Genomic DNA, 24,585 nt, shown 5'->3' with positions numbered 1-24,585 from the left:
CATGACAGAAAATTCGCCTTACCTCAATATCACTAGATGCTTGCTTCTATGGGACCAGTATTTTAAATTTATGAAGTATGAAGTGTATGTAGGTCTTTGCTGAGATTCAGGCTATTGGAGTATGGTTATCCTCCTCTGCTGCCATACCTATCACCAGTGCCCATAACTCCACCAAACCCGATCCTATAAAGCTGAATCTGGCTTCAAAGTACTCCATGAGAAAGAAGTAGTATTTCTCAAAATAAAAAAATGAAAAATGAAAAATGAAAAATGAAAAATGAAAAAAAATTGACAAGGACGAGATTCGAACTCGCGACTGAGGGGAGCTGTTAGTTGTGATATTTTGAGTAGATTTTAATTGGGTAGGCTTACGGTTTCCCACTGCGGTTTTGACTAATTGCAAAGCCTAAACACAGCGCCTTAACCACTCGGCCACCTTGCCATTTGCAATATTCTTGAAGTAGTCGGCAATTTCAAATTTATGGCAATTTTAACTTTGGTCTACACTACATGATCGATCATTCTTTGCAAATTCATGTGGAGATACCTCAACAATTTGCACGACTATTTGGTGTACACAGTCGAGAGAGTATTGGGCATTTCCTATAATAGGAATGACAGATGATCAAGCGTTTCTTTACACCGTAGTACTACTATCCTCCTGTTAACTTAAGTTAACTTAAGTTAACTAAGTTAGTTAACTATGTGTTTGCTATGCCTAGTTGATATTTTGATGTCATTTCCTTCGGTTTGAAATATTTCAAAGCAAGGCATGCATTCTATGCGACTGTGCTGGCCTCAAATTTGAAGCAGCGCACAACACCCCCAAAAATCATCACATCATTTGGTAAATTTCTGGAAATCATCCTCAAGCAAAAATCAAACCTTCAATGAAGGTAAAAAGAGCAAAAATTAATGACGACTCGGGGACTCGAACCCCGGAATCTTTCGAAACTAGTAAGTAACTGAGTCACCTGAAACTAGCGCCATAACCACTCGGCCAAGTCGCCGTCAATAAAGTTTTTTTACGCATTTTTGTCTATAAAATGGTCCGCAGTCAAAACAGTATACCCTAGTTTCCGTCCTTAATTCGGCCTATTTCGAGTCAAATTAAGGTTTCATTAGTCTCCTTCCTCATTTCATTGCATTTCGCATCGATTGTGCCCTTGAAATTTGCCTTGAGCGAGGATTGAACGGTTCCTTGATAGCCACGAAACATTCTGCGACGTCGCCGCAACTGATACTTCAACGCTATAAGCGAGTTACTTAAAGTCTAATATCGCGCACCAGTTGTCTTGTGTTATCAACTCTGCGACAAGATTTATGCGAACCACAGGAAAGCGTTTATTATCTTTGCTGGATGCCAATGTTTCTCGCTTGCTTGCCGCCGCGGTTTCCTTTGAACCTCTTAAACTTTGAACTGTACTACTCTCTCAACTCAACTCCTATGAATGATGAAATGCGCCACCCCGCAGTCACTCGCCGCAATATATTGCATCGTTCTGCATGCATAATCGCAGTTGTCTCGGCACGACCATTCGGGGTACATGAGAGTGGAGTGCCTCTCGTTAACGCTGTGAACGATTCACGACAGCCTTGAGTTTGGTCGAGGTCATGTTGGCTATATGAACTACATGGCAAAGGATGACGGTTTATTTCATCGTATCGCTATATCTACTTTCGTCCGGCTTTCAGCGATATGGTATTGGAGAGAACCACCTACCCCTGTAAGTCAATCGTAGTTTACATCTTCATGAGCATCACGCTGTTCAAGCACCATGCCTGTTCTATAAGGCGCTTCGCAATGGGATTTTCATAGGGGACACACTCCCGGTAGACCGGTTCATCCAGGGTCTCATCATGCCTTATTCAGCGAAAGAGTGCTTTTCGTATTCCAACATGGCGTGTTGCGGCGAAGTGTTTCAGATGGTGAAGGATCCTTGCCCTAACCCATCACGATGGGACGGCCTGTCAGGGTCTCCGGCTTGAAGCTGAATGTTCGCTCACAATTCAGTCCAAGTCCTTGATCATTGCTCCAGTTTAGCGTACGATAATTTCCTCGAAAGTGTGTCAAGTTGTGCAGCTGGCTTGCATATCTACTTCGGCCTTCAGGACCTAGCAGTCCTTGTATGCAGGGGCGAGGTTACCCTCGAAAGGTCCTCCTTCAGGATATCCAACTCGAGGGTGACCAATCTCTGTGCCCCCATTGAATTTCCCATAAGTTATTGCATTGTCCAAGCCATAATATGGAAGGGTTTTGTTCCAATTTGTCTTGCATGTCTTGTTCCTCATTCGAAGTACATCCTCCCTGCGATAGGGGATGTCTATGAACTTGCAATGTTGCCTATGAGTAATTTATATATCGGACTACACCTTTTGGCGCAAGTCGTGTCAGCAAGTGCTTCCACTGCCAGGCTTGATGTCTTGGACGGTATACCAGCTGTCACACTGAGAGCAGCATCGAAGAGATCTGATCTGCTAAGAAGAAATGAAGAGATCACTGCTGGAGCGAGACTGACGCTCTCATACTGTGAAGGTATGAACCCATCCAGCAAATTCCGGTGAAAATTCGGACATAACGAACATTTCACAGATAACCCAACCCGCGAGACTGTATTTATCTCTACAGTTAGTGTTAAACATGAGAAACCAGTCCTGGCTATCGAAGAGATCGAGCATTTGCTCACAGGGGTCGATTGCACCAGCTCGCAACTGATTTTAACCTTTCGATCAAATGATATCCTCTCTCAAGCTCGGGAAGTGTTGGAAGGCGTTCGCGGATCATTCGCCATTACTGCGCATCATAGCTGTAATGAAGATGGAGAAAGGGGTATCTACAGGTAAGTCTTGACGCACTGCATGAGCTAAAGAAACGTTGCTAAGCTATATAGGGTCGAGGGGTTGGATATAATGAGCGACGCCAACTCCGCTACTCTCCATGTCTCCGAAGCGGACTGGGCCGAATCGTTTCAATCGATCCATATCTCAATCAGCCAAAGTAATCCATCTCACTACATTACGAGGACTAGAGATTTACGCCGACGCCAAAATACGCTACCGACATCTAGCAGCTCCTCCGTGATAGCGGTACCTCTGCCTTCCGGAAGACCCAATTCGAACCAGCAGACCGTCAACCTAACCAATTCCATAATGGATTCCAATCTCGAGATCCCGGTGGGGCTAGCCGATGTTCCTGTCTCCATCGGATGCAAGGACTGCACCACAACAGGACTCCTAGAGCTTAGGCAGGGAGAGTTCGAGCTCGGAAACTTCGATCTGCCCGACAACGAAACTGATTCCGCTTCGTTGCTGGAGTCGGGGTCGATTGAGCTCCGACTTCTTGGGTTCGGTGCGCATATTGAACTGCAAGGAGAGATCGGAGCTAATGGAGCGATTCCTTTTACTCTGTTTAAATATCCCGTCTTCGGGTTTAACGTGCGTACCAAGCCTCTTCTGGTTTTGATGGTCATACTAACGGTCCACGAAGATACCGGGTTTGGGTGTTGCTGGACTGACCGTGGCCCCCGAGCTAATTGTAAGCTGGGAGACTGAGCTGAGCCTGAATTTTTCCTTCGGATTTGACGTTAGAGTAAGCAGGTGCTTCAAGCCTACTGGTAGACTTTGGTGTTGACATTGACCAGGCGCCCTATGACTCCGGGGTCTTCATTGACCTGGCGAATCTGACCAATTCATCCAGCGTCGGATTGTAAGTCACGCATCAGAAACCGGCATGAATGAACCGAACAGCCGCTGACCCACCTCCAGAAGTGACGTGACCGTCGACGCCCTCCCCTTCACCTCCAACCTTACCACCGGCAGCGACTTCAGCCTCCAACTCTCCTTCAAGCCCAAAATCGACCTCGGCTTCCAGCTCCTCCAAAACCGCATCAAGGCCGTCCTCTCCCTCGGCCTCGACCTCCCCGCCTTCAACGCCTCCTTCTCCTCCCGCTCCACCGCCGCCTTCGACGCCTCTTGCGCACCGCTAGCCGCGCCCCGACTCCTCGGCACACAGACGCAGACGCTCGACGCGAACGATTCGGCGAACATCCCGGATCTCGTGGCAGGAATCGTGGGAAATATGACGCATATCGCGCCATCATTCGAGTCGGAGCTGGAGCTGGCGTTTGCCTTAGGGGCGAGCATCGGCGTGCGGCAGCTGCCGGAGTTCAATACGGCCGTGTCGCTGTTTGATACGGCCGTGCCGCTGCCGACGCGGTGTCTTGCATTCGATACGGAGGTGGGGGCGCTGATTGCAGCGACGAGCGTGGCTGCGAAGGCGGAAGAGTCGATCGTGGCAAGTGTTAGTGCGGCGGCTGTGGCGGCTGCGTCGAAGAGTGCGAGCGCGACGGGAGCGGCTAGGAGGCAGATGATGGGAGTTAGCGGGTGGCATTATTTTTTGATCGTCATCGGGGTCCTCTGTGCCCTGGGATGAGGTTTTAAGATGGAGTTTTGGTCGGAAGCTCGTTAATGATGCCAGGGACTGATTTTCGACCATTTCTCAGTTAAGATATGGATGCCCGCTATTGCAAGCACGCGAATCAGTATATATCCCAGTTCACGTTATTTGGTTACAGCCGAGGGTTAGTGTTTGTCGTGTCTCACGAGTCCTGTTCCAATTCTCTATAGTATATTTTCAACTTATGATAGGTAGTACGATGAAATAAAGATAAACCTGATCTGTTACAATTGTAGTCCGTGGATATCAATCGGCTAAACAACAAACCGAAGTTGTCTGACCACTCCGCCCTGCAATGAATGCCTCCACTGTAATGAAACTTGATCCTTGCAGGCCGCAGGACACTACTCTAATTTTAGACAACCACCTGATGGATCTGATGACCTACGAGTATGGTACGCTAGTGCTCCAGTAATAGCCACGCTAACCATCGTCCATCGAAAGTTACTCTTATTCAGCAAGAAGACGATCATAAATGGCGAAGGTTCTGGTGTCTCACACGGACTTTGAAGAATCACTCACTCATTACGAACCGTTATCGCGCTGTTCAGGTTGGAGCAAGGGACACTGTTTGGTGACCGTAGTGTAACAGGGTCATAAGGTGCAACGGTACGCTGTATCCAGGTACAAAGCGTACCTACGAAAGGGGAACACGATTTGAATGTCTTCCAAGTTCCAACCATTCAATGATTTCGACAACACCTGCTTTTCGATATTGACGCTGCACGAAGGTGTCGGAGTCTGAAGCAAAATTACGAACCTGCAGGCTCTAGCGAAAGGCACGGTATATGGACCGCTCCAGCTTGCTCCCCAGCGGGATATCATGGTGTTGGTACCCGAGACATATTTGGGAGTTCATACCTTCGGAGTTCGGAGCACAAGATCAGAGGGAACGATCGGGCGGTATGACGCGAGATGACTGGAGCAACGATGGGTTCATGGCCGACGGGAAGAGATCATCGCACAGCCAGCGTTCGATGCAGTCGATGATATCATGAGAAGCTGTATGGAGTATATCTTCGCCATGTAAGGGTATGTTGGGTGAGGTATTCCGATACTCACTTGATAGTGATGCGGCGCAGCGGCGGAGAACTGCGAGGAGATCAATTACGATATGGTGGTTGGTACCTAATATCGTACAATTCTTATCGGCCATGAGATCATGTGTGGAGTAATTCCCCGGGAAAGCATCGTAGCCGAAGTAGAAGATCGACTTGATATCCGGCACCACCGGAGCAAGGTGGATCCTTCGAGGAGATAATTTCAAGCTGTGGTTTAGAGACCTGCTCGTTCCATTAGCAGCTACTCTAAGTTAAGTTAGTCAGCGCTGATTTCCGAGGAGATGTGACCACTGGCCAATTCCAAGATCCCTAAATATTAGGACCAATTTCACACCCCGCTGGGCTGAACCGGAAAAACACCGGTGGCGTCCAGGGCCAGAGCTTAGAAGGATTTTGGAGGAGGAACTCCAGGGGCTTCAGGGTTGTAATCCTGACAGTGGTACCGGTAATACTGGAATACGGTAACTAAAAGCGCCTAGCAATCGGCTTACTGCGCCCCTGCACAGGCCGAGCACTCGTTGTCACGCTACGCATCTCCCAATCATCCGTCTCCCGTAATAAACTAATAAACCCTCCCATCAGTCCATACTCCATCCCAACCGCTATCCTTCAAATCCACCTCGCCATCATCAATTTCAATCTTCATCTCCCTCCGTCCCCCCTCTCCTCTGCTTCCGTCACCTCCTCTATCGTCACCGTCAACTCGACGTTGATCGACCCACATTCCTTTCATAGCTGCCATTTTACCCATCCTGCGAGTTCACCCACCATTTTGTTTCGTTTCGGTCGAACGACGTCGGCATCATGGTCGAGTCGTCGCGGAAGGCCACCATGGGTGGCGTCCCGCTGAAATACATATCTCTTGTGACGGTGAGTGTGTCTGAGAACTCAGAAGCCGGATTCGAAAGGGGTGCTAACGTCTTGACAGCTTACGGTTCAGAATTCTGCCCTCATTCTGGTACGTCGGGAGTCGTCGCGTGCTGCGCCAATCAGCCGATCGCTTCAGTCGAAGTAAAATAATGCGGAACGACAGTAGCTAACAACGAGGAATAGATCATGAGATACTCCCGAGTAATGCCTCTCGTGGACGGTAAACGATATTCCGCGTCAACCGCTGTGTTCCTGAACGAGGTCATCAAACTCACCCTATCCCTTGCGATGGTCGCATACGAAACCTCGAACTCCGCATCTGTCACCTCGACTCCCTTCTCCTTCACACACACCTTCTTCTCCTCGCTGTCGACCGGCGATAGCTGGAAATTGGCCATCCCCGCCGTCCTCTATACGGTCCAAAACACTCTGCAATATGTCGCCGTCAGCAATCTGGACGCCGCGACGTTCCAGGTCACCTACCAGCTGAAGATCCTCACCACAGCCTTGTTCAGCGTCATTATGCTCCGCAGGTCGCTCTCAATTCGAAAATGGATATCGCTGGTGCTGCTCATGGTCGGGGTTGCCATCGTGCAGATGCCCGTGCCGGAGAACATGGTGCCCCAAAAGCATGCACGGGGCGGCATCGAGCAAAGCGAGCATGCGCAAGGCAGCGCCACGATTGGGTTGGTGGCCGTCATGATCGCCTGCGCCATCTCCGGCCTGGCAGGCGTGTACTTCGAGAAAGTCCTCAAAGAGAGCAACAAGAACGCGTCGCTCTGGGTGCGGAACGTGCAACTGTCCTTCTACTCGCTGTTCCCTGCATTTATTTTCGGCGTTATTTTGAAGGAGGGTCGCGAGATCCAACGGGATGGGTTTTTCGCGGGCTACAACTGGGTGGTCTGGCTAGCCATCACCTTCCAAGCCCTCGGCGGGCTCATCGTGGCGTTGGTGGTCAACTATGCCGACAATATTGCGAAGAACTTCGCGACCAGTTTGAGTATTGTCATTAGCTTCGTGGCAAGCGTTTACTTCTTTGGGCTCACGATCACCATTAATGTGAGTACAATCTACCTTTTAGATTGGGATAGATGCTGATATTTTCTAGTATGTGATCGGTACCGCCGTCGTACTATATGCGACCTACCTCTATAGCAGCCCTGACCGGAGACCTTCATCGAACCCTATCATCGAAGAAGAGGAGGGCCGAAATCACGAGGAGTCCACCACATTGTTTAATAGCGACCATCGTTCACAATCATCCATGGACGGCTCGAGCTCCGAATATGAAAAGGAGTCGAGGCGCGACACGTCAGGAAGCCCCGAGCGAATACCTCTACGAGCTAGCAACGAATACGACCAGCGCGACAAGCGCGAATCATGAATTCTTCGATTCTTTGCTTTCCATTGCGAAAAACAAACAAAGTCTTCCAGCGACCCGAGCGTTACCCGGCGCTACGACGTCCACCATGAAAATGCGGTGCTTTCGATTTGCGGATTTGAATTCTAGACGCCGCATCTCATTTCGGCGCGAGGCTATTTTGGGGTGATTTGGAGGATTATTTGCTTCACGGGCCACACAGCGAGCGTCTGATATACGATTTGGCAAGGAACGGCTTCCAGGCCGAGCATTACGATCTCCGTTGCAGGCTCGAGAACCCGTCCTACTTGCGTCGGGTTTCCTCGACTTGTTAGAAGACTACAGGTAGCTTCTGACTCGGCGCACCGCACCGAGCAACAGTTTTTTGTTTTGCGGAAGAAATGGTCTCCATTTCCCCGATTCGCATCCCTTGTGCACCAGAGCTTCGAAACCCCTGCAATCGTGAGCTCAATGACATGTACAACTCATCGATTTAAGATACCAATTTACTAAACGGCTTTTTCAGCCGTTGCATCGTGTTCCATTTCGCCGCTTGATCTCTTTGCTGGTGAAGTTGATATTCGGTAGGCCGTCAGGCAACAGCTGTCGCGACTTCCTCATCTGGGGATCACCAGAATCCACGACGTCATACCATGTTCAAATTTCGCTTCACATCGAGTTCTATTCAGTCCGCCTTCCTCTGATCTTCTTTCCTCATGTTCACAGTCAATCTGTTTTTCATTCATAGCCGGCGTCCGTTGTCGCGAGCGAAGTCCGGGTAGTAGAGCGTCACTGTCAGTCGAGCGCACAGGAGCAGCAGCCATGGACCATTCAGACTCAGTTTTCGACCTGCTCGACAATATTGAGCGGAGACATGATCAATGGCAACGAGCAGCTGGGTCGGGATTTCCTCCCAGCGAGCATGTCCCGTATGGGAACCAGGTCGTGCAGCCGATGGACGACGTGCCGTATGATGAGGTCCCGGCTGAGTATGGGTACACAGAGCAGTTTGACCAGGAGGCCCCGGTGTACTACGATCCTGAACCGCCTCAGTTTGATTCGTTTGGTCAGTATGAGTTCGGGTTGGTCTGGGGAGTGCATTGCTGATGATGAGGAGACTACGCCATGCTTCGGCAACCTACAGAGTCGAGTATTGGACACGTTGTTCAGGGGCGCGGTCGCTTGCCGTTGCCGCCCCACCAGACTCAATACAGCCATGGACAGACTCCTTACCTTACTGAGAACTCATATCATCCCCGTGATATCGTTTATGAGAACCAAGGCCAATGTGAGTGAAGGCGCCCGGTTCAGGTCATTGATATTGACCGACACAGACTCCATCGAACGAGTCCAGCGCACACCAGGTATATAATAGAGATCTAGAGAAATACCCGGGAAAATTTAACGGAGCCGCTATGCTAACCCCATCAACAGATAGTCAGTGGCAGGAATCCAGATTCTTTTCCAGTCCACGGGATTCATCTGGACCAGCTGGGCAATCTAGTCCGGTATTCCGTGCTAATCAGCAGCAGCGAAACAGACAGAAGCTGGTTGAGAGAGATCGGAAGAAACAGGAGGCAATTGTCCATCGTAGCAACCCAACCGAAGCACGGGATCGCGTGCCTCGATATAAGTCTGCTCAGACTGTGCAGGGCATCATCTTGGTCTCGACACACGAGTTACCCGATCGTCTGCGCAACGTCTTTCCGTTTCCTGTCTTCAATGCAGTCCAGTCGAGATGCTATGACTCAATCTTCAACACCGATGACAACTTCGTTCTCTCGTCTCCAACTGGAAGCGGTAAAACCGCTGTCTTTGAGCTCGCCATCTGTCGAGCGATCAAGCAGTTCAAAAATGAGGAGTTCAAGGTCGTCTACCAAGCACCCACGAAGGCCCTCTGCTCCGAGCGGAAGGAAGACTGGACCAACAAGTTCCGACACCTAGACTGCAAATGCGAGGAGCTGACGGGCGACTCCGACCACTGGCAAATGAAGAATGTTCAGGAAGCAACCATCATCGTGACGACGCCAGAGAAGTGGGACAGCATCACGAGAAAGTGGAAAGATCATATGAAGTTGATGAAAATGATCAAGCTCTTTCTCATCGACGAAGTCCATATCCTGCGCGAGGACCGTGGCGCAACTTTGGAGGCAATAGTCAGTCGCACGAAGTCGGTTGATTCCTCGGTCCGGTTCATAGCCGTTTCGGCGACAGTGCCAAACGTGGAGGACATTGCAGAGTGGCTTGGACGGAGTTCGAACCGAAGTCGCGAGCCTGCACTACTCGAGAAATTCGGAGAGGAGTTCAGGCCGGTAAAGCTTCAGAAACATGTCATTGGCTACGACATGAAGTCAAGCAACGAATTTGCTTTTAGCAAGTTCCTGGACAAGAAGTATTAGCTACTCTTTCGGTTTCAAACGCTGAGCTAACTTTCTGTGCGGGTTGCTTGAGGTTATCAGTCGCTATAGTCAGCGGAAACCCATCATGGTGTTCTGCTTCACGCGACGTTCTTGTGAGGAGACCGCGAAGGCTTTGGCGTCGTGGTGGGCAGGAAGCGGGCTAAACAATCGACACTGGGACGGCCCCAAGGAGGTCGTCAAATCAAAACTGCAAGGCTTGAGGGGTGAGTGGAATGACTGGCGTTGTTATTGTATACTGAACTCTGCTAGACTGCCTCACATCTGGTGTTGCGTATCATCATGCCGGACTGGACCTCGATGACCGTCGCGCAGTCGCCAAAGGGTATATGAACGGCAATATCAATGTGATCTGTTGTACTTCAACACTCGCCGTTGGGATCAATTTGCCATGCCATTTCGTGGTACTCAAGGGCACTGCATCCTACTCAAACAATGTGATCCGGGATTACTCGGACATCGAGGTCATGCAGATGCTGGGAAGGGCTGGCCGCCCGCAATTCGACGACTCGGCCGTCGCCGTGATCATGTGCCGACCTGGGCAAGTCGGACGCTATCAGAAGATGGTATCCGGACAGGAAATTCTCGAGAGCTGTCTGCATCGCAATCTCATCGAGCATTTGAACGCAGAAGTTGGCCTGGGCACCATCACGGATATCGCCTCCGCGAAACGATGGCTGACTGGCACATTTCTCTATGTACGGCTGAAGAAAAATCCTACATACTACAAGCTCAAGGATGGGGCCCGGATCAACAATCTGGACGAATTGCTGGACGAGATCTTGAGCAAGGATATACAGCAACTGCAAGAGCTAGGGTTGGTCGAGACCGAACCACGATACAAGGCGACGGAGTATGGCGATGCCATGGCCAGGTACTACGTGTTGTTTGACACGATGAAGAGCATCTTACAGTTGCCAACGAAGGCCAAGGTGTCGGATATTCTGTCCGCGATCGCACAAGCGTCCGAATTCCGTGAGATCAGATTCCGCTCGGGAGAAAAGCAGTTCTACAAGGCTGTGAACAAATTGCCATTGATCCGGTTCCCGATTCCAGTTAACTTGGATATGCCTGCGCACAAGGTGTCCCTCATCATTCAATCCATCCTCGGCGCAATCGACACGCAAAGTCTTCCTGACAACAAGCTGCATGCCCACCAGTTCACCGTAGACAAGGCCATCATCTTCCAGAATGTTCGTCGAATGATCCGATGTGTGGTAGACTGCAAGCTCCACATAGATGATTCGATCTCCGCTCGCAATGCTCTTGCCTTCTCGCGCAGTCTTGCCGCAGAGGTATGGGATGACTCACCTAATATCCTCAAACAGCTTGATGGTGTCGGGAATGTCGCGGTACGAAAGCTTGTCAATGGCGGCATTAAGGACTTCGAAACATTGGACCAGACTCCGGCCCATAGGATTGAGATGATCATGTCCCGAAACCCACCGTACGGCCAACGAATGCTAGACAAAGCTAAACTATTCCCAAAGCTGCGGGTTTGTCTGCAAATGAATGGGGCTCCCAGCATCAAGCGTGGCGAAGGGGCGTCCATCAATGTTCGAGCGGAGATCGGCTTCATGAACGACATCGTCCCCGCCACGTTTAACAGGCAGTCGGTCTTCATCTGTTTCCTTGCCGAGACGTCGGATGGGCAAAAGATACATTTTTGCCGAATCAGCGCCAAGCATCTCGATGCCGGGAAAGATGTGCTCTTTTGCGCCAACCTCACGAGCACGACGCAGATGATCTTTGCGCACGTTATGTGCGATGAACAAGGTGAGCTGCCCTTATATACTAGTTTCGCAAACTAATGCCGATCACCTATAGCCGGGACGCTGAGGACTGCTTCGTTGAAGCCGACCCTTCCCGCCCATGCTTTTCACCTTGTGGAGAAGAAGAGCGACCAGAGAGATATTCGCGGGATGATGCAATCCCAGGAAGCAGAGAAGAAGTCCAACAATCTGTTCCCGAATGAAGTTCCCGCGGAAGAACTCGACGATGCCGATTTCGACTGGGATGATTTCGATGCGGCTGCTGCTGCTGTCAATGATTTCCAAGATATCGACGACTTGATCGCCGAAGGGCCAGAGAAAAGGTCCCAGCAGCAGAAGGTCAGCTTCTTCGCCGCACCGGATACATCGGAGCCAAAAGAACCCAAGAAGCTTCCAAGCGGCAAATGGGAATGTAATCACCCTTGCAAGGACAAGGCGAAGTGTAGGCATCTTTGCTGTAAAGAAGGGGTTGATAAGCCCCCTAAGCAACGGAAGACCAAACGACATCCAGTTGACCAGGCAGCGTCGACGGCTGAAGCTACGGGCTCTCAAACCAAATCGACAGGAAGTACGAAGGAGTCGAAACTTTCGAGAAAGGATACCATTGCACCGAAGGCAGGCAGTGGGCAGAAGAAACTGTCGTTTCTCAATCTGCCTATGATTGACTTGACGGGAGCCCGGGAGGTCTCTCAACAGCACCACAGCAATAAAACCAACAGAGGCGGTACCTCTATCGCAGTAAGTCCATCAGTGGCGGATCGTATGGTAGCGCCAGGGCACGTCGATATACGTCCCTTCATACAGGCAAACATGAAACCCGCACATCCTACTTCGCCCAAAAAGAGCGATTCGCTCGATGACGAGTATGGAGATTTCGACTTTGATTTCGACGACCTGACTGAAATCACTCCTCTAACCAGCACCAAAGAGGATGATTGGGCCAATATGAAGGAAGTATGGAAGACAGAAGGTCCTCAGATCATGGACGGACAAATCGACAGCTCTGACCAGGCCATACATGATCTGTTCCCACGTGCGGATGAGTTCCGAATGCAGGCAGCTGACGACAACGGATATGAAGGTGACCAGCAAAAGGAGGATCTCAAATTTGATGTAATGCACAGAGGGAATGAGGTCTCTATGTGGAGCACATCTGATCAAGAGGAGCCATACGCAACGGACGTGAAACCTAGAAAACACGGCTTCCACGTGGGCCACGGTGGACGAGACGGCTTTGAAGCGAACCAAAGCGAACCCGGCTCCAAACGACGCAAGACAATGTCAAATAGATGGGTCACGTCAGCCGTCGATGAAAATGCACTAGGAGAGACCGGCGCCCATGATCAGAGTGCTGAAACGGAAGAGCCGCAGCCGGCGACTGGTGGAGTGGTGGATGAAGTGGTGGATGAAGAATATGAAGAGCTCAAACGATGGGCGGTCGAAGAGCTCGGCGATCACTATCAATTTGTTTAATGATGTGCCGAACCGGGAGAAGGCATGAAATGAGGCCAAGAGAGATGAATACAGCTAATTATGGGAAATAAGAGGACAGACAGGATCGGGCAGGGAGATCATCGCATCTCATATGTGATACTCTATGGTAATGTGGCATTGTAGGAACTGGATCACGATTATCTGTACAGTATATTCCAGGCAGCATTCGGTCTATGAAATTGCATTTATAGCGAAATGACATATTTCCCGAGTCCTTAGACATGTCGATGTGCTGTGTAAACAATCATTCAAAGAGCTGGACGATTAATGAGGCGTTTAGAGTCGGCCGAATCGCTGATGACACGGCGGCAGGCCAAGCCGAGGCCGAGGTATCTCCGACTACATCCCAACACTCGTCATACTGTCGACGGAACTTCATGACTTCCAGCACTGGCATTGACTTGCGATTCTTTATGACCGTGTTCACAGAGGTTCTGCGTGCCAACTCCCGTCATCTACGGGGCCAAATACTCACGCCCAAGCACATCCAACCGCCTCGGAGGTCATCCGGACCAATCCCCTCCCGATTCTCCACAAGTCCGACGTGCCGAGACGATGGCGGTCGAAAGTCCAACAACGATGAACGCGAAGAGCCGGGAGAAGTGGGCGCCATGTCCCGTCGTCTGTCCCAGATGACAGAAGAGGCAATGACTACAAGCGGTCGCGCGGGACGAAAAGCCATCCAGGAAGCCGGCTTCGATGCGGAGCTGCGCGCGAAGCTCGAGGAGCGAATCGCCACGGCGGATTTCCGGTCCCATAATGCTAGCGCATTCGCGGAGGTAGATATTCCAGGAAGCGCGGGGAAGGGGACTAGGGACCTGGCTGGGGCGACGCCGTGGACTGGGACAGAGTCGGCGGAAGATACGGCGTTGAGGATGCTCACGGATGCGCATAAGCCGTTGCAAGGGGAGATCAAGGCAGCGCCTTTCCGCGGAGTGCCTATCAGGATCCATGTGGGACGATCTGCGAGCCGTGCATCAGTAGGGCAACGCATTTCAGAAGCGAAGGAGCGGTCGTCCACGTATGGCATGCTGAAGGACTCCAGTATGTCGGAGGAGGAGAAGGAGGGGTTCCGGAAGGAGATGTGCGAGCGGTTTTCACCCGGCGGAAGGACCATGCCTACCACGGTCCAAGGGCTAGCGTCGCTTGCGAACGAGCGGATCGAGGACGCGATCGCACGGGGACAGTTCAAGAACCTTCCGCGGGGAAAGCCGCTCGAGAGGGATTACAACGCCAGCAGCCCGTTCATCGACACAACGGAGTACTTCCTGAACAAGATCATCCAGAGGCAGGACATCGTGCCGCCGTGGATCGAAAAGCAGCAAGAGTTGGTATTGGCCGCCGGTCGGTTTCGCTCGCGGCTACGCAGCGATTGGAGGAGGCATGCGGCGCGCATGATGGCTAGTCAAGGGGGGACGCTGGAGGAGCAGGTTCGTAGGGCAGAAATGTACGCCGAGGCCGAGCGACGGGCGAACCCAACGGTCACGAAGGTGATGGTGATACAAGAGATTATAGACAAAGATCACGTATCGGGCATCTCGTTGACTGGAGCATTAAGAGGAGGGAAGCAAGGGGTGACGACATCGGATGTGGTCCAGGTATCCTCGCCGACAATCGACACGAGCACAGAAAATCCCACAGTCACGGTGACCGCCGAGGTAACTGAAATTCCTGAATCCGCGCCACAAGACCCACCGCCATACTTCAGTCGACCATTCCGCGATCCTGAATGGGAGAAAACCGAACTTTCGTACCTGGGGCTCAGCATCGACAACCTGAATTCCATCACGCGCACCTACAACCTCCAAGCGCCCGATCTTGCTAAGAAGCCATACTACTCTCTCGAGCGGGAGTTGAACGCTTGCTATGCTGACGTCGCGCCCCTTCTCGCCTCCGAGATAGTGGAACGAGCCCGTGCGCCGATCAAGAAGGGCGATTTCAGGTCCGGCGAAGGAGGAGTGCTAGCTGCTATAGGAGGGTCGATAGGTGCAGGCAAAACGAAAGTGCATGACGAGGGGAGGGGGAAGCAATACGGGCTACGAGAATTTTGGCGAGACCTGTGGGGATGATCCGAAATGGAGGATCGATTCCAGGCCAAGCGATAGGCGTTTCCCTCAACATATTAGCGCACCGGCACGGCTGCAGCAGTTCTCAACAACAAAGTGAAAAGGAATACGGATCTGCATTGGTATGCGTCAAGGGAACTCTAGGGTGTGATTGAGATCTCTGGCCTGCCTGTTCAGGTTGTCTGTACATGAACGACTCTCGGCGCTGCACCGTCGCTTGCCAAGTCCAGCTTCGCATTACAGCAGCAATTCCTCGTCGCCCAATCGATCGCCCGCGACTTCCCCTTCTTCATCGCCTGCCGGCGCGCTCGCGTCGCTCTCCTCTCCCTTTCCCTCGCATCAGCCACCACATTGTCTGGCGTCCTCACCTGCGGCCTGTCCGCGCCACGCCGCGGCGTCGCCACCCCTGAGAGCATCCTCGGTCGCGGATTCGCGGCGTTGTCACCTCGCCTGGGTCGTCGAGCCCTGTCCGCCGGTTCGTGCCTGCGAGCTGCCTGCAGCGGATGAGACGGTGCCATGGCGAGGGTTGCTGGAGCTAATGCGACGGCGTGGAAGGGGTGTCGGTCCAATGCCTCGAAGCCGCAGGTGGCATGCCCGCTCCGGGGAGGTTGCCAATACGCGCGTCCGACTCGTCTCGGTAAAGTAGCGCGGCGCCTGGGGCCAGTAGGTGAGCGAATCGGCGGCCGGGATGGGGAAGGGCCGCCAGGGGAGGGGGAGACCGGACCCGTTGGATGAGCTCTGGATCCCCTCTGACTCCTCAGCGACCTTGTTCGCAGGAAGTCGCGGACGCTCGAAGCGAGGGCTCGACCGGTGGAGGGCAGTGAGGGGTGTGTCGGGGGGATACGACCGATGTCACCTGGCCACCGCGGACGTCCAGGGGGCGTTGGGGTGCGTTTGTGCGGGGGATGGGTAGGCTTCGTAGGACAGGCTAAGGGGAAAGTGGTGTTGCCGAGCGTGGAGGGATCGGAGCCTGCACTGGACGGTTGAAACGTGCGGCTACGGCGACGGATGATACTCTCGTCGAAGCTAAACGAGTGGCGTGATCGAAGGCCCAGAGGGACCTGGGCACTATAGCTGCAACGTTGTTGAAGGGACGGGATGGAGCGGCCGGATGATTGGGCTCTGAGCGTCAGAAAGGAGCGTTGTTCGAAGATGGTGGTGAGAGTCGTGCCATGCGGGTTGTTGATGAACCGAACCGCTGTGCGAACAGGTGGTGTGTCCGATGCAGCGGCACCGCGGCCATGGCTGTGTCGACTTGGGGGTCTCTCGGATGTCGGCGTGCGAAGCGTTGGGGTGGCCTCAGATGTCTCGGAAGCTTCCGTATTCCCACTGGATATACGGTGGACGGCGTCACATATGGAACTGTGCTCGCTTGGGAGGGTCTCAGATGAGTCGAGATGGGGGAAATGGAGGCGTTTGGATTGACTGCGACTTAGTATGCCTGGATTCTCGAACGTACAGTGGCGAGACCGTGGCGGGGGGTAGCATGTATTGGTGTGATCTGTCAGTGGGTGTGGTGAGAATGTAGTCGGAAACATGCCGAAATAACGGTGTGATAGGGTTGGGAATGATGCTCCGCTCTACTGGGGTGTCACACAGGAGAACCGTGGATGAGTTATTTTAGTATTAGATTAGCGAGAGATGCAATGTGGATAATAGACTGGAGGAATTCATCAATCGTTCATATGATCTGATCCAGGACGGCTCCGAGCGCGACTTCCATGGCGTGAATATCCAATCAGCAATTGCACCTGAGATCTCAGGAGCAGGAGTGAACGTGGAGGGGCTAAGTACGGTACTAATTATTACGTATAAAGACTTGTGATAGGTAGACTGGTAATAGAGAGGAGGGAGATAAAGGAGAGGTCAGAGGCGAGGAGCAGTATATCCACTTGCAAGCCTCCTGCTCCTCCATGATTTTCGACATCTTAGCCCGCAGACGAACGATGTCCAGGCCACGATCACGCTAGAATCGTATGTTGTTTGAGAATTGGAGGCACTGAGGGAGCGGATAGGGCTTTAGAGGCGTACCCAGGCGTTTCCAGACGTTTCCAGACGTATCAAGATGTATCACAACATATCAGCGGCGTATATCAGGGGCATCAGAGGCGGGACAAACACAAAAATGTCAGGCCATCAAGCCATGTGGCCCCCTTGCTTGTACAACCAGCGACACGTGGGCGACACCCTCGATCTGCCCGTTGTCCTGTTGTCCACAGTTTGTGCCGTGTCTCCAACTTCACAGTTTAACAGTTCAACAACCTTCTAGTCCTTTCGTTCGCCTTGCTTCTTCGGCCGGTTGAGTTCTTCCGACCAGCGCAAGCCAACCGGATTGGGATAGACTGTGGTGGTGGCGGTCGTGGCGGCTCTGCGGTTGCATCACCTCGTTAGCAGTTCCTCCATCAATTCAGCCCTGCCTCTCTCGCTCTCTCGCTCCCCACTATGATTCTATTCTTGTGTTGCTAGCAGAGTATCAGGTCCGTAAAGTGTAATATGATGTTGTCTCAAGTGAGGAAGCAGTCTGCAGCATAAATCGAGCATACACTAATGCCTTCTAGTAATATCCCTTAGCACTTAGCAGCGTTTTTGCTATGGGATCGAAACTCGCCATGATGCAAGCCCAGGCAAGGACTTGTCCCATTCCCGAGTGCCGTCCTCTGTGTGGCTTACGCCCTACTTTCCACTACGGGTACTGTACCTACACTACTACAAGGTAGACTTTGTGGATGGAACAGTCTTACGGAGTCACCCTGCGGCAATGCGACGATCTGGAAAACTATTAGCCTGTCGCGGTTGTACAGGCTATCCTGGATCATAACGCGCCAATCTCATTATCTGATCTTATTTCGGCATCGATTCTCCAGATCATCCCAAGGAGCGATGCAGGGTCGCTGGCGACCGGCAGCATCACACGATTAGCGCTGTCTGATGTGGACTAGTGCCATTGATACCACTGATATTGATCACCAATCGACCCTAGTCAAAGCGCTTTAAAGCACTCCAGTGGAGAGAATTTACCAGCCTCTCATCTGCAGGGCGCCCGCTTGAGACGTTTTCCATGGACATTCAGCCCAATACAGCACCAACGTGCTTCTGCTTCCAGCTGCCTCTACCACTCGACACCCTTCTTGTTCTCCCTTTTTTCTCTTCTTTTTCCTCTCTCCTAGCATGATGCTTGTAGAACGCTGAGCCATCATAACACAAACTCTCGCGTGGCTCTCGCGTGGCAAGTTTGTGTCATTCAGGCTAGACAAAAGTGCGGCGGTGCATCCTCGAGGCGCCTTTGTCCCACAAGTCATAACAGACTTAACATTTCGTACCGTCTTGTTGCTTTTTTCGTCTCGTCTTTCCCATAGTCAAACAAGCCTTGTCCATCATATTTGTCACTATTCAGTCTCATGCATAAGCATGGGGCCTTGCATGTCGCTTGCATCAACCACCATTTTTTCGAAGAACCCCTTCGTTGGTGTGAATCCTTCAAGGCCTTCGTCTGAAAGAGGCAATGATTATCCATACCTGTCAGGGTAATTCCTCTTTCCTGTATAGCCACATATCGATATCACAACAGGGACCCTAGCCATCTTGTACTACGTTTGGAACCATTCACAGAAGGTTCCCATCTCCACAGTCTCGATTTTCTCCACCGCCTATGAGGCCTAGGAGGCCCAAGTTGGCCAGGGAATAAATTCAGGACGAAATTATGTGCCCGCCTGATGGAAAGGAACCAACCGACAACTGGCGGTGGACGGATGCATACTCTTCTGTCCATTCTAAGCTTCTGGCGCATCCACAACTGCATGTTCTCGACGTCGTGTCTCCACTTCCGCAGGCTGAGTTGTCCCCGCTCGGAAGTCGGAACGTCCCGCGATGGATCCCGTCTTGAGCATGTGGTCTGCCTGCGGAACCTGTCACATCGTTGTGGGATAAAGTATAATCCAAGTTCCCATCCTTGAGGATATGCCTCAGATGAGAGAGGAATTCATTTCTTTTTCTCTCGCCAGGAATGGCTGACGAATCGTGCTCGATGGATCCACCTTCGGTGCATTTGGCGCTAGATTTTCCGTATTTTCCACTTTGAGGTGCATGGGATTCTGAAAGTGTGCGTTGGCCATGCTTATCGCCGCCCTGCTATATCTTTGCCAGCCAGGGGCTCCACACCATCAATTTTAAGCATTCCCCGTCTTGCATGAGAAATAATGGTCCAAACTGCACAGGTCGCAACGCCTCCCTCGATATTCTGCTTGCTCAGATGTCGTCGTGACTTGTGGGGATGAAGGTTGTCAGCCGGACTTCGTCTGGGCGCTTCCAAATGGCGTTTCCACAAAGCGCTTCCACGTCACCAAGGGAATTCGTCACTTTACGAGAGCAAATGTTGGGGCTACTCGATACCGGAATTCCCGAAACCATCCTTCTCACTGGATGTATCAACCCAGGGTAAAGGTCGGGCGTGGCGTCCGCTACAATACCAGCCAGTCCGAAGGCCAGACAACCAGGCCATCTCCGCTATTGCCACCATGGAGTTTTGAGTTTGCGGTGCTGAGTGGATGCAACTATGCAAGCTATGACCGGTTCAGCCAAAGGGTACACATTACATTGCATTAGCGAAGATCGTCCACTAGGCCCTGCCGCTGGATCCACACCTAGTCATGTAGGGTGGTGCTTTCAACAATTGTTCTTCTTGTCATGAGTCCACAAGCGAATCAACGTGCGGCGTCGTCTCGACGAGTTGTCGTCATGCTCTGATTCGAGCTCCCTCGGAGCCTTTTTCTATGATACGCCAACGTTATTGTTCTTCTTGGCAGTTTTACCCGAGAGGCCCGGTATGATTCAGTGGCTTGATGGTGCAAAGTCCTGTTCTTGTGTCTCATGCGCCGTGGTACTTGACGACTGAATCCTGGCGGTGACACTAAGTTGACATATTTTCTGCGGTACAGATCAACCTCCTGTCTATTGGGTTCCATGGTCTCGGTATTTGAGAGCCTGCCGCTGAGCGGCATTGGTGGACTGTGTTATATCTTACATAGTATGTCTACTCGATCTTCCATGCACACTTCATTCGGCGTGTCCCGACCCGCTCAGTCCAATTGCCCACGTCACGTCCCGCCCAGAGTGGCTTCCCCCATTCGCTCTCGCCTTCATATGCCCTTCTGACCCATCGTCTCTCACCTCTTGATAAGCCGTCACCGACCTCACGTTTCAGCACGACTCACCCGTCGCCCACGCCTTGCCATTTGCCTGTTCGAACACCCTCACATTTGCTAAATTGCCCCTTGGTCCCCAGTTCGCTGCTAGGCGAAAGCGAGGACCCTTCTCCCAAGATTTAAACATTAGACCACCGATTTTCGTCTGCCATCCTAAACGTCTAACCATGCCGTCATCCATCCTCTCCCCCATCGCCCCGAGCCGCTCCAAGGAAGACCTCTTCCACGCGCTTAACTGGTCCGAATCCAACGAAGCCCACCGCCACCTCTACATGCTGATGATGGTAAGATCCCCAACCCCATGAAACACCCGTGATCGTGTCCCCTTGCAAGCCGGACACCCACGCGATCCATGAGCCTAGTGAACTAATGCCGCACACAGGAAGAGGCGAACCACGGCCGTGAGCGCGCCATCCATCGTGAGCATCTCCTGCACGGGTACCAGGCCACCACGCACGTCACTGAGACGAGCAAGCACATAGAGATTCAGGAGATCTTCCGGACCGCGAGCCCTGCGACGCGCTCCGTGTACAATCTCGGCGTGCGCTACGACGGGGAGAATTGGGAGAATTGGATCATTCGGTGGACGTAAGTTGCGCTTTGATTTTCGTTTCGTTGACAAGACATCCCCCCAACCCCCTGCGTGTGTAGATTCGGGAATGCACGGGTGATTGATCGGCTCGGCAGGCTTTGGCATTCGTTTCGCTATCGTGATGATCGGAATCGGAATCGATATAGTGCGAATTACTACCCATGCGGCGATGCGGCGGCCGCGCAGCACGCGGCGTATGCGCCTCATGCGTACTACGGTAAGTTAGCTCCATCTCCACTGGTTTGGTTGACGCGTTTGTCCGACCTCTTGCGACGTACCTGGCGCTGATATTATTGCAGCACAAACGGCGCACACTGGTACTTCGTACTATGACCCTGTGAGGGACACTTAGATTGCATGGGAGAGGAGTCTGGCACCTGCTTCATGGTGTTCTTAATGCGGTGCCTCGAAGGTTTTGGTATTTGATCGGAAATATTTTTAATATATGGATAGTTGGTAGGATGCCATCTCAATCGCATCGAGGGAGTGTAGTAGATTGATGTGGAGGCCTGGTGAAACCCTGGACCGCACGTTGTTACGACAGTCTCACGATCCTCCTTTTTAGGGCGGGACGTTGTGAATATTCCTTTAACGAGACTGGTTGCAAGTTTTCTTTAGATCCATCCAGGTAGAACCGCCGAATATGAATCGTTTCGAAACTTCTATCCTTGCAATCATGGAGCCGTCTTTCGGTCCCGTGGGCCATGTTTCCAGCTCCAGGAGAGTATCTCCCTCGAAGGGGTAGCCAGAGCCGTAGTTGCGGGACAAATGTTCTCATCGGTCAGTCATCGGCGTATCACGATCACCACTGTCTCCGACCGCCTTACTTAACTGCGTCCTCAACGCTGCCTCAAACTCCACCCGTGCCGCATCAATCGCCCTCTTCGTCGGTGCCAGCAACTGATTCACAACCGCCGCTCCTCCCTTGATTGCACCGACATTAACCTGGCCCCTCCTCCCCTTCCTTCGCATCCGCTCCTCCTCCTGCTTTTGCAGCGCCGCGACCCGGCTCCCCCGCTCCTGCTCTGCCCGATCGGCTATCATCTGGATGCGATCGAGGCTCTTATCCAGCGTCTCGACGAGCTTCTGCAGCTCGCCGGCCCGGTCTGCATCGCCCGAGTGGAAGACCACCCAGAAGTAGTGGAGGAATTCGATGGTCGTGTTATGCGTGATGAGGAGGGAATCGATGATATCCTGCGACAGGCCGGTGTCTGTGAGCGGGACTGCGCCGAAATTTGCGCTGTCCATACCGCTGGGTAATACGTCGGTGTAATTCCGTCGTTGGCGGATCGTCCCGATCATGTCGTTTGTGGCGGCGGTGCGGCCGGCTCGGCTGCCGATGCGGTCTTTTAAAGGGCGTGGGTCGTCTTCCTCATCCGAGTCCTCGTCGCTTTGTGGGCGTACGTTGAGCGCGGCATTCAGATCGAAGGGCTCGGTGCCGAACTCCGCACGCAGGTTGTCGACGACCTGTTGGGGTTGCATCTTGGCGAAGCGAGCAGCTTCTTTGGAGACATGGGAGACCCCGGCGGCGAGGAAGCGGCGCTGGTCTTTGATGTTGAGGATGATACGGTTGTCGGCGCCATTGGCATCGAGATCGCGCAAGCGGAGTTGGTTGAACGTCTCTTCGTCCATGCCGACGGGATCGTAGAGGTTATCGGATGGAGCAACTTCCGTCATCATCTTCTCGCTCATTCGGTTTAACACGCGAAGAATGGGAACTCGATCGTGGTCTTGGGGACGCATGGTCCAATCCGGTCGGTTGCCTTTCTCCAGAGTGATGTCGTTCTCATTGCCTTCTAGATCGATTATGTGTGGCACATGAGGTTCTAGGTCCCTCCGCTGCGTTGAATACTCATCCTGGTTCAAGTACTTGTCTAGGTCTTTGTCGGTGGAGTCAATCTCGGTGATTTTTTCCCCCCTGAGCTTTTTGCATAGCCTGCTGACGAAGAATCGAGACCAGAAATCCTTCTCTTGCATCGGCGGCACGCTCTCATCGTATACTCGCTTTACAAGCGGATGTTGTTTGAATATCAGAACGATTTGCTCCTTGCTCAAGTTCAACCGCGCGGTGCCGTCCACATTCTTCGGCTTCACTTCCGATAGTACGTTGTAAACGCCATGGGATTGGCTCTTTCCAACGGCATGTGCTCGTAGCAGATGCACCCTTGTCGACCAAAATTGTGCGCTGAACTGCGACATTGTAATGCCTTCCGGCTTCTCGGCAAGCGACTCATTGAATCGCTGCCGAAGCTGAGCGTTCGCGTGGAGTAGGGAGCGTTGTAGGTTGGCGTCAGTGGCAAGACGCGCATCGTCGTAAAGGGGATCGGTCCGAGGTGTACTGGACACAGTTTGGGCGAAAGCCATCGCGCCTGATTGCCCGTCCCCTGGTGGACCAGCCGCAGCAGTTGAGGCTCCATCGCCGGCTCCGTTTTGTGATTTGCTTGCCTCGATCGCCTTGCGGATGGACTCGGTTATGGTGGATTGCTCATTTCGGGCGTTCGGTGATGTAAAGGTGAAGACGAAGTTCTCTGGGGTAGTTTGGTTTGGTTTCTGGACGACAACTTTGGTCGAGACTTTGGCGCTTGTGGCTGGTGTTTGCTGGAGGTCTTCGGGTGGCTGTCAGTCTAGGCATACTTTGAATGCGTTAGAGGATGTTCGAACGAACTTGATATCTCTGCTACGGATAGGACAATCGGCGCGTTTGAGGCCCCCTGAGCCGTTGGAGTCCAGGTGATAGACTTCCTATCCGCTGACAGGATGAGCGAACCATCTTGCTTTTTGTATGAGGTAGCGACAGAGGGATTTGAATTCGCCATTTGAGCGAATATTAGCTTCAGGTGGATGATATGAGTTCTCTACTAGGCGTAGGAGGCGGACATCAATGAGAATCTCGTCAATACCGTCCCTGGGTCACAGATTGCGGAAGGCCTAGCTTGGAGAATCCAATCCCAGAAGCTGGACGGCAAACGTATTAAGTTGATGGCATCAACAGTCGACTCAATGAGCATTCGATAAATGACCTGTGATACGCTGTGGCCTAAACATCCATCTTTTGCATCATGACTAGTGTCAGGAGTTGTAGGTACCGTAGGGCTCAATCCTGCTCGATCACACCCGGATCGGAGTTGTCATTAACATATGTAAAGGACTTGGATGTAACATCCTATTCTAAGACGTCCCCTTTGGTCTGACATAGAAAAATCTGGGGATCTAGCCTCATGTTCAACTGTGATCATGACATGAAGGTGATAGTTGTACAATCATGATCCGCGATGCTGGATGATCTTTTCGTCACG

The 24,585-nt window shown here is 52.2% G+C and overlaps 7 protein-coding genes and 1 non-coding gene across 8 annotated transcripts; 5 read left to right on the top strand and 3 right to left on the bottom strand.

Moving 5' to 3' along the window:
• Positions 1-916: 916 nt before the first annotated feature.
• P152DRAFT_t35 lies at positions 917-1,010 on the bottom strand. Its single transcript has one exon. It is a non-coding gene; the product is annotated as a tRNA-Leu (tRNA).
• Positions 1,011-3,150: 2,140 nt separating this feature from the next.
• Positions 3,151-4,651, top strand: P152DRAFT_482286 (uncharacterized protein; the record flags this gene model as incomplete). The annotated part of the gene is made up of 4 exons (XM_033681877.1): positions 3,151-3,435; positions 3,488-3,589; positions 3,642-3,706; positions 3,766-4,651. The coding sequence occupies 4 exons, from the start codon at positions 3,151-3,153 to the stop codon at positions 4,430-4,432; spliced, it is 1,119 nt and encodes a 372-aa protein (XP_033533879.1). The 3' UTR covers positions 4,433-4,651.
• Positions 4,652-5,921: 1,270 nt separating this feature from the next.
• Positions 5,922-7,771, top strand: P152DRAFT_514407 (nucleotide-sugar transporter; the record flags this gene model as incomplete). Its single annotated transcript, XM_033682859.1, has 4 exons — positions 5,922-6,387; positions 6,446-6,475; positions 6,571-7,446; positions 7,496-7,771. Exons 1-4 carry the CDS (start codon positions 6,322-6,324, stop codon positions 7,769-7,771), a joined length of 1,248 nt encoding a protein of 415 aa, XP_033533878.1. The 5' UTR covers positions 5,922-6,321.
• A 1,391-nt stretch (positions 7,772-9,162) lies between these two features.
• On the top strand, positions 9,163-12,422 carry P152DRAFT_397298 (P-loop containing nucleoside triphosphate hydrolase protein; the record flags this gene model as incomplete). Its single annotated transcript, XM_033676404.1, has 4 exons — positions 9,163-10,139; positions 10,207-10,370; positions 10,417-11,940; positions 11,992-12,422. Coding segments are annotated over 4 exons (3,096 nt in total), but the record flags the coding sequence as incomplete, so codon positions are not given.
• Positions 12,423-14,029: 1,607 nt separating this feature from the next.
• Positions 14,030-15,493, top strand: P152DRAFT_375921 (uncharacterized protein; the record flags this gene model as incomplete). Its single annotated transcript, XM_033675611.1, has 1 exon — positions 14,030-15,493. A coding segment is annotated over one exon (1,464 nt), but the record flags the coding sequence as incomplete, so codon positions are not given.
• A 91-nt stretch (positions 15,494-15,584) lies between these two features.
• Positions 15,585-17,298, bottom strand: P152DRAFT_29413 (uncharacterized protein). The gene has a single exon (XM_033675036.1). The coding sequence runs from the start codon at positions 17,032-17,034 to the stop codon at positions 15,670-15,672; it is 1,365 nt and encodes a 454-aa protein (XP_033533875.1). The 5' UTR covers positions 17,035-17,298; the 3' UTR covers positions 15,585-15,669.
• Positions 17,299-20,592: 3,294 nt separating this feature from the next.
• On the top strand, positions 20,593-21,641 carry P152DRAFT_487732 (uncharacterized protein; the record flags this gene model as incomplete). Its single annotated transcript, XM_033682103.1, has 4 exons — positions 20,593-20,981; positions 21,080-21,285; positions 21,385-21,506; positions 21,589-21,641. The coding sequence occupies exons 1-4, from the start codon at positions 20,865-20,867 to the stop codon at positions 21,639-21,641; spliced, it is 498 nt and encodes a 165-aa protein (XP_033533874.1). The 5' UTR covers positions 20,593-20,864.
• A 422-nt stretch (positions 21,642-22,063) lies between these two features.
• Positions 22,064-24,521, bottom strand: P152DRAFT_507581 (uncharacterized protein; the record flags this gene model as incomplete). Its single annotated transcript, XM_033682544.1, has 2 exons — positions 23,955-24,521; positions 22,064-23,895 (listed from the first exon to the last, which is right to left on the bottom strand). The coding sequence occupies exons 1-2, from the start codon at positions 24,103-24,105 to the stop codon at positions 22,064-22,066; spliced, it is 1,983 nt and encodes a 660-aa protein (XP_033533873.1). The 5' UTR covers positions 24,106-24,521.
• Between the last annotated feature and the right edge of the window lie 64 nt (positions 24,522-24,585).

Source organism: Eremomyces bilateralis, assembly GCF_010015585.1.
Source record: "Eremomyces bilateralis CBS 781.70 unplaced genomic scaffold P152scaffold_10, whole genome shotgun sequence".
Classification (NCBI taxonomy): domain Eukaryota; kingdom Fungi; phylum Ascomycota; class Dothideomycetes; order Eremomycetales; family Eremomycetaceae; genus Eremomyces; species Eremomyces bilateralis.
This window is presented reverse-complemented; position numbering and strand designations above follow the sequence as displayed.